Genomic DNA, 8,852 nt, shown 5'->3' on the forward strand with positions numbered 1-8,852 from the left:
TCACCACCAACACCTTCTACGATTAGGCAGCTGGGGGGAAAGAAAAATGTCTCATACATCTACTTTATTTTCTTAGATAACTGAATTCAAAGAGGAGCTTTAAGCTGCTCATTAATTGACCTCTACCTTCTCATGTATTTTAGACACTAGCACAATGATGTGAAAAGACAGGGGCACCAGCTGCTATCGAAATAAATAAATAACCTTCAGGTTTGCAGAGATTACCTAAAGGAATGAAGTAATTAATAAACAGCTTCAACATCTATTTATTCTGGGGATAATTTTTTTCACCCAGATCTTCCTTTATATTCACATAAAGTGTTTTGTTTTCCACTTTCCTACCTGCAGCAGAATTCCATTTTATTGTTGCTACTAGTTTCTGCTTTATAATAGGGGGAGTGAAATGATAATGAGTACTGAAGTGCAAGAAATACTCAAAATTCCTACAGTACAGAATTTTTTATACTTCATCTTCTTCTCCTTTAAAAATCCTGTCCACTTTGACCATGTCCTCTCCTTCAAATGCTTGCACTTAACTTCTGAAGTCTTATTCCACTGTTGAACCTAAATTTTATCTCATGACTTCCTAATTCATAATTTCCTTCCTTTCTAACCACTTCCACCATTACTGCGTCTTTTTCCTGTCACTCAACACTGAAGAATTAATGGAAATGCACTTCTTTTTGACAATCTTTTAGTGAAAATCCACAAAGCATATTGTTTTTTTTTAAATTTTTTAAATAGATTTTATCTTAATGATACAGAACTGTACCCAGGTGATATTTACTTTGTCATCTTATAGTTAAATAAATCAGGACACAGAAAGGTCAATATTGCCCACTTCAGCATCAGAGTTTGATAAACACAAGTGGGAAGGAGAAGCCATGTGAAGAGATTCATGTAGAAGGAAAAGGCAGTAATATGCAGGTGGATACACATGCTTACATACCTGTAAGAGTTGGTGATGTGTGTTGAAATGCTTTAGCAGCAGTGGACCAGTATCTACCAAAGGTGGAATGTTCATCTTGAACTAAACACTGCCAATTATGCTCTTGTGACACAATAAATCTCAAGGGGCTCACGGAGAGTTACTGACACTAGGCAATTCTCTACAGCAGTGGTGTGCTTTGCTTAAGAGAACACACATATTCTACTCCAATGCTGGAGGGATACTCAGTACTCTAAATCAACACAGATAAAGGAGTGACTCATTCTGCCTGGTGGATCAGAAAGTTTGAGGAGTTTGCCAGGAATTAAAATACTTATCGGGATAAGGATTACACACTGGGGAACTGCATAAGTAACGATACAGAGATAAGAAGTCTTTGTGTGGTCAGGGATGTGTGGGATCAGGTCTCATGGAGAGAAGTTCATGAAGATCATGCAGGAGAGGCAGATTGGGGCAATTTGTAAAAGGCTTTGGAGTTTCAACTTCATCCTTCAATGAGGAAAGGACAGCAAAGCTTTTGAAACAGAGAGATCTCATAACTTTCAGAAGAAAGCCTGAATCAGGAAAGTACAGGGGAACTCACTCTTTTCTTCCTTCATGCGCTTGTTCAAAAATAACTATTTTGTACCAACTATACTAAATACTGGGGATACTGAGTTAAAACATAATTTTTTAAAAAACCATAGGCATAGTCCCGGCTATGACAAAACTTACAGAGTGTCAAGAATAATAGTCACTAAATAATTACAAAAATTTAAACAAAATTATAATATTCAGTTGGGGAGCTATAAGAAAGAGTGCCAGGAAGAGCACAAAGGAACACTTCAGAAAGAGTGCACATGTGACACTCGCTGATCAACTCGAAGTGCAGAAAGGAGAGGACGGTTGCAAAGTTTACAGCTTGTACAGTGGATAGATACCGGCACTGTTAACCATAATAAAATAAGAACAAAACAAGGAAGGAAAAATCTACTTTATAACCAATTCATTTTGGGTCAGAAAGAGCCTTAAGTGCTGAGTGGCATTCAGGTGAACTTGACCAGTTAAGCTGCACCAGAAGTTGTACAGGAAGGACTGCAACTCAGGAGAGTCTGGGTTGGAGAGAGATTTGGAAAAAGACTCTTTCAAGGAAGAAGTGCATAAAGTGTTCATGGTAATTGAGGAAAAAAGATACCTTCAGATAATCTATTCTAAGTCCATGCCAGTAGCTCTAAAACTGCAGAACGCAGACCAGCAGCATCATCACCTGAAACTTATTAATGCAAAGTATGGGGTCCCACTCAGGACTTACTAAATTAGAAGCTCTGGGAGTAGGCACAGCAATCTGTTTATAAAGCCTCCAGGTAAGTCTGATTCACACTCAAATCTGAAAGCTTGCCTATCATAAATATTTTTTAAAATAACTATCTCGTTTTACCTGTTGGTTATATTTAGCAGGAAAACCTCCCGAGGTTACTACTTGTTTGCCTGCAGAGTTCTCCCATCCACACATTAAACACGTGTTAAATATCTAATCCATGCAGAGCAAAGTGTGATGTTGGGGGAGACAGACACTAAAGCTTACAATACGGTACCTGCCAACAAGAAACTCTGACCTGATTGAGAAGACAATGTACACATTTGAAAAGTTAAACAACTACACAAGTAGTACAGTTCAACAGAAGTAGCAGGTGAGGATTTAAGTGCTAAGTAAACAATAAAGACGACGACAAGTGCCATGAGCTGGGAGAACACTGGAAAGCAGGAATTAGACCTACGATAAACCTGAAAGGCCAAAGTTAGAACTGTGGTATGAACTTTCAACAACAGCAAAACCCCTAGTTTGTAGCTCATTCCTCTAAAAAGAGGTTTTCTGAGCTTCAGAAATAGTTTAATGATATACTCCAGGTGAGAAAGACTAAAAGTAAATTCCAGTTGGGCAAATAAGTAACTGCCAAAAGAGGGAAAGTGAACGATCTGGGCCCAAGGGTATTGCTGTGCTCTGGTATGCATCAGCCCAGAGGATCTGACTGAAGGTCAAGTTCTCTTTTAGTGTCCTTTATATTAATATATCCAAAGCTATCTGCATTATCAAAATGCTTCCTAAGCAGCATTGAAGAGTAAACTGGTCCAGTTCTGAACCATTCATTCCCTAGCACTCACCGGAGGAGCTCAGGGGCTCCTCTGTGTTCTCAGCTCTTCAGGGATTGGATGCAGGAAAGAAAAGAGCAGTGGGGCGGGCAGGAGTTCTCCGGAAGTGTGCATGGCACACTGTCAAGCTCAGAACTATTATTCAATACCAAGGAAGAGGCTCCCTCGATTACTCAGGTGGCCGGGGTAAAGACCCGGTTCTCTGGCCCAGTACTCCGTTCCTAGGACTGCCGACAGGAACCCCGTCGGAGCGTGGGCTTACCGACAGTGCGTAGGACAAAAACACACATCAACCAGCAATCAACGCGGAGAGTGCCTCCGGCTACCACTTGGTGGAGAGTTAGGAGTAGGGCTGAACACGATTTTCAAAGGGCTTGAAAAACCCCTAACCCGGGTCCGAGAATCCTCGAGAGAAGGGGCATCCGCGAGCAAACCATGGACAGACCTCGATTTATTTCCCAGCCTGGCCAGCAAAACGCCCAGGCGAGCGCTCCCGTCCGCGGTGCAGCACAACCAAATAGGAGGGGAGAAGATGGAAAGCGGCTTTCCGCCCCCGCCGCGCCCAGCACCCGCCCCCTTGGCGGTGAACCCGCGCCGAGCAGTGGCTAATCGCCCTGGGTTCTGGGCCTCTAGAAGCACCTAGACCCCAAGATCCCCCATGGATGGTGAGGGGCGCAAACCTGCCCTCTGCTGCCTTCACCCCTTCCCCACCATAAACTGGAGCCCTACCCGCGTTCCGGCTGCCAGAGACCCTTCCCCTGGGCGGGCGCTGCAAGGACTGGAGGCTGCCGGCACCGTGGAGACACGGGCATGCCCCCAAGGGCGCAGCAAAGCTGTCAGGCGTCCTCCCGCCCCTGCTCAGCCTCTCCGCGCGCTTCTTTGCCGCGTTGCGTCCTATCGGGGCAGGCGGTCATCCGTAGGGGCGGCTACGCCAGGAACGCGTCGGCGCGCCTCCGTGCACGGGGCATCGCGACGGATGCCAGATCCCAGGCTGGCGAGGATGGTTATGGACAGAGGAGAAAACGCGAACACTCGGGGTTTCGTCCGCGTTCTTACCACGCGTGCCTTCCTCTTCTCGTGCACCTTACCTTGGACCAGGCGCCCCCGGAGCCGCGGGCGGAGGCGCAGAGCCGTAGCCTGGAGAGGAGTTTTAGGGCCGCCATCTTCGGGAGCCGGCTGCGGGAGGACGCCGCGGGCTGGAGGGTGCGTCTGAGCGTATCAGTGTGCTCTGCTCTGACCGACGCCGAGTCTCTGGGCCGGGAAGGCGCGCCGGGGGCGGGCTGGAGGCTCGACCCTGCGTCGGTGACGTCCTCGAGACTTCGCGTGCTGCGCGCCCGCAGCCAACTGCCGTCTGCTGGTTTATAAATAAGTGAGGCTGGGAGGGGCCCGCGGCGGCTAGCGGAGGTTCTTCGCGCGGCCTGAGCGAGTCGTGAAGGTTCCCAGCCCCGCGGCGCTGGTCGCTCTCTCCCGGGTCTCTGCCTGCACTTGCAGCCGCAGCCCCTAGGCCAGCCCTTCAGCTTTGATGGGGCGCAAGTGTCTGTCTTCCCCTAGGTCAGCGATGAGCCTTGGCCTAGAGTTCAGGGCCCAGAGGGTGCTCCGCGGGGCTTGTTGCTTTCCCAAGTTGTTGTGTAGCAAGTGTGTGGGCTGCCTAGGGGCATCTCCTTAGAACCCCCTGCTTTTCTTACCGCGCTCTCATTTCTAACATTTCTCAGCCCCTTCCCCCCAACACCTGGCCTAGGCTTACGTAGAGTAAGTTTGCTGTAAGAACCTGCCATGAGCTATCTGCCAGGAGGTGTGACCAGCCAGGCCTGCAGAGGGACAAGATTAGCACTGGACCTCTGTGACCAGAGTTTAGCACACCTCCCGCTTCTTCCCCATCATCCAAGCATGCGTGTTTCAGAATCTTTCTGACACTGGCGACCCAGCAACCCCAGAGATTATTCAGCAGATGTGAACATAAAGGTGTATATCCCTTTGACCTTACATGGCAAAGTTGCATGACTTTGGCAAGCCTCAGTGTCCTCATCTGCAAGTTAGGATTGCTTATAATGTTAAAAACTGTCAAAAGGTTTATGTTTATATGAGATAATTCATGCAAACGTAGCCCCATTATGAGCACGCAATAAATGTTAGGCACTGTTGTAAATTTGTTCCAGTTGCAGTGGTGGATTGGCATGGCTCATACATACTCTCCAAGCCTTATCTTTTGTCCAGCTCTTTGAGGACATGAGCCAAGTCCGATTTCTTCAGAACCATTCAGACTAGGTAGAAGCTCAATAACATTTTATTTAATTAAGGGCTGACCAATTCCTGAGAATGTGGCTGTTAGTTTTGAACTAAAGCAAAGCATACAAGAAAATTAAATGAGATCTTAGCTTCCTTAGCAAAGACACTAAGGCAATAAACAGCACAGTTTAAAATCTGTCCATAAAACCATTCGCCCTTTTATGGTATTCTTTTAACTTTGAACTCTTTCTTTTTCCCTGTGAATATTATAATTTTAGTCAAAATAAATGAGGGAATAAAATACCAAGTTATACTATTCAATTACATAAGAGAAATTATTTCAACACATTTTAAGAAGTTGGATTGAGGGGAAATTCAAGTTTTAGAACTGAAGTCCCATAACTAGTGCTAATTCAGCATATAGCAGCTGCTGTACTGCACCTTACAGAATGTGAAAAAGCTAACATTCCTATTGGATCTGGTTTTCCACTTTTGCCTTTGTCCCTCTTCTACGGAGCACGTGAAATGGAAAAATTGCATTGGCAACTTTGTCAATGGTCACATGATTCACTCTTGGCTGGTCTCACTCTGTTGCTCCTGGCTGGGGAAGACAGACATTTTAAGTCTTGTATTCTGTGTGACTAAGTCTGTCATGAAAAAAATCAGCCTCATTACTGTATGGCCAAACACACTGCAATGTATTTTTGATGACTATGACCATTTTATACTTTTAAAATAATGTATGAATATCTTCAACTTGAACGAATTACAAAAAAGTTCTTGTGTACAGATTTCCCTTCTAGTTCCACAAAGCCATTTCAATTTTAATCTGTTTGTAAAATTCTTCTTTTAAATATCTCAACTTTTCTGAACAAGTAAGAACGTTTCCCTGTTGCTTTGAAGGGCAGTTTGTGGCAAATGTATCATATTCTGGAAATTTTTCCTTTTAAAATCTTGTAGAGCTTAACTTCCATACTGTTAAAAACTGGGAGAATTGAATTCAAAGCCTTTAATTTTTTTGTAGAGACATGGTCTCACTGTGTTGCCCAGGCTGGTTTGAAACTCCTGGCCTCAAGTGATCCTTCTCCTCAGTTTCCCAAAGTGCTAGGATTATGGGTCTGTCCATAAAAGCATTTGCCATTTTATGGTATTCTTTTAACTCTGAACTCTTTCTTAAGCCACAGTGCCTGGCGTAAGTTCAAAACATTTAAACAAAAGGTCTGATTCCAGACAAGCAATGAGGAAGGTTTATTTTATATCATGTTATAACTTGAGTGTGTATGTATGTGTATATGTGTATACTCATGTGCCACATAACGATGTTTTGCTCAACAATGGACTGCATGTATGATGATGGTCCTATAAGAATATAATAACATAATTTTACTATAGCTTTTCTATGTTTAGTTGTTTAGATACACAAATATTTACCATTATGTTATAAATTGCCTATAATTTTTAGTACAGTAATATATTGTACAGGTTTATATTAATAGCTTAGGAGCAGTAGGCCATACCATATAGCCTAGGTGTGTAGTAGGCTACACCATCTAAGTTTGTGTAAGTACACTCTATTATATTCACACGATGACAAAAACACCTAATATCGCATTTCTCAGAATCTCCATCATTGAACAACACATGAGTGTATGTTTGGCACCTTTTTATCAGATAAATGCAGACAAGGTGTCAGAGTTGATTAGATTGTAAATCATCATTCTCTGTTTGAGGAATTTCATTTTAATTCTCCTAAAATATCATGCATTAGCATCTCTCATTATTGAAAGAAAGGACATCCTGCCCTCACAGATGACTGTACTTTCCCAGGTTGATAATCAGGGACATTTGAAGACTTGTTTCGCAAATGTTGTTTGACTGGCTTAACTAGTAATAAGAATTTTTAATTAGGTCATTTGAGTCAACATGAAATGCATGCATGCCTCATTTTATAACAATCGTCTTTTAATATATGGAGAACAAATTCCTTCAAATGAGTTTCCTCTAGTAGGTTTGAAAAACATAAATCTGAAAGTTTACATAAATCTGTAAATCTGTTGTTTTGTAATGAGAATCATCATCCCTTAATTTGTCTACTTTTAAAGCTTTTTTCATAGATCCTTTGAAGCATTCCCTTGTATTAACAAATATGTATTTAATATTTGTTCAATAAATAGATAAAAAAATAAATTGAATTTTTCTTAAAGTGTGGTTTTCTCAGGAAAAAAAAAAATAAAATACATGCATGAGATAGAGAAAGCTCAACTCCTGGGATGAAAATGAAAATTACGCTAAGGTACTGAGGAAACTTGAAGAAACAAAACATGCCAGAATGAACTTGTATGCATTCAAGTCTGATCATGTTACTTCTGCTTAAAACCTTTCCGTGGTTTTCCCCACTGCGTTCGAGATCCAAAGTCCACAATTCATAACATGGCATAGAAGGGGATCATCTCTCCTAGTGTTCCTCTCCCCCACACATCTTTTTTATATTCCAAACTATATGTGCCTCTTGATTTTTACATGATGAATTTGCACAATCTCAGATCAACTGTTAATAGCAAGTTGATACATGGATTATGTAGCCATGCTGCTATGGTTCAAATCTCAGCTCTGCTATTCTCTAGCTATGTGGCCTCCTGTGGTGCAAAGAAGAGCTTGTAGAATACCAAGATATGAGGTGATATCTAGACCAGTATCTGTTTGTATTATTCAGGTGTAAAAAGTGTATACCTTGTGAATTTATTTATTTTCTCAAATGCTCCTTTAGTCTGTTCTTGTTGCCGTAATAAAATACCGTGGACTAGATAAGTTATAAACAGAAATGTATTTCTCACAGTTATGGAGGCTAGAAAGTCCAAGATCAAGACACCAGCAGATTACATGTGTTAAAATTAAATTGGCCTAAAGCTGCCTCCATATTTTGAATACCTACATATTGAACTGCAATGTAACTTAATATGTAAACAAACTACAGCCTAACTTAAGTGTATATTCTTGTAACACTGGTAACAAATAACTGAGTCTCAGCCAATTACAGATTGTCAACTGATCAGACCACATCCACATAAGGCAAATGCCTCACCACATCGTGTCCAGATAAGGCAAATGCCAAGCTATAACCAATCAAGCTGTTTCTATAAATCACTTCCATTTTCTGTCTATAAATAATGCCTGGCTACATGGCTGGGTGGAGCTCTCTGAACTTCTACTGGTTCAGAGTGATGCCCAATTCATGAATTGTTCTTTGCTCAAATAAACTCTCCTAAATTTAATCTGTCTAAAGTTTTTCTTTTAACAAGTGTCTCTGAGGACCTGTTTCTTATAGATGGTGGCTTCTCTATGCCCTCCCATGGCAGAAGATGCAGAAGGGATAAACGGCAACCTTGCACCTCTTTCGTAAGGGTACCAATGTCATCGATGCTGTTGTCGAAATCAAAAGGGGGTTTCAATCTAGGTCCAGTTACTTGTCACACAAAGATCCAATTATTGAGACAAGGAAGATTGCCAAGGAAGAAAGGAATTTTTTAATATGATAGATGTTTTGTAT

General features: G+C 42.3%; 1 protein-coding gene across 1 annotated transcript in view; it reads right to left on the bottom strand.

Annotated features, from left to right (window-relative positions):
• Window positions 1–4,287, bottom strand: part of OXCT1 (3-oxoacid CoA transferase 1) — a 143,876-nt gene extending 139,589 nt beyond the window's left edge. The window contains exon 1 of the mRNA XM_012649601.1: window positions 4,168–4,287. Within this exon, the coding sequence (XP_012505055.1) occupies window positions 4,168–4,242 (75 nt within the window). The 5' untranslated portion in view covers window positions 4,243–4,287. The remainder of the gene's footprint in view (window positions 1–4,167) is intronic.
• Window positions 4,288–8,852: the final 4,565 nt, after the last annotated feature.

The sequence above is a fragment of the Propithecus coquereli genome, unplaced genomic scaffold (genome assembly GCF_000956105.1).
Source record: "Propithecus coquereli isolate 6110/MARCELLA unplaced genomic scaffold, Pcoq_1.0 Scaffold110, whole genome shotgun sequence".
NCBI lineage: Eukaryota > Metazoa > Chordata > Mammalia > Primates > Indriidae > Propithecus > Propithecus coquereli.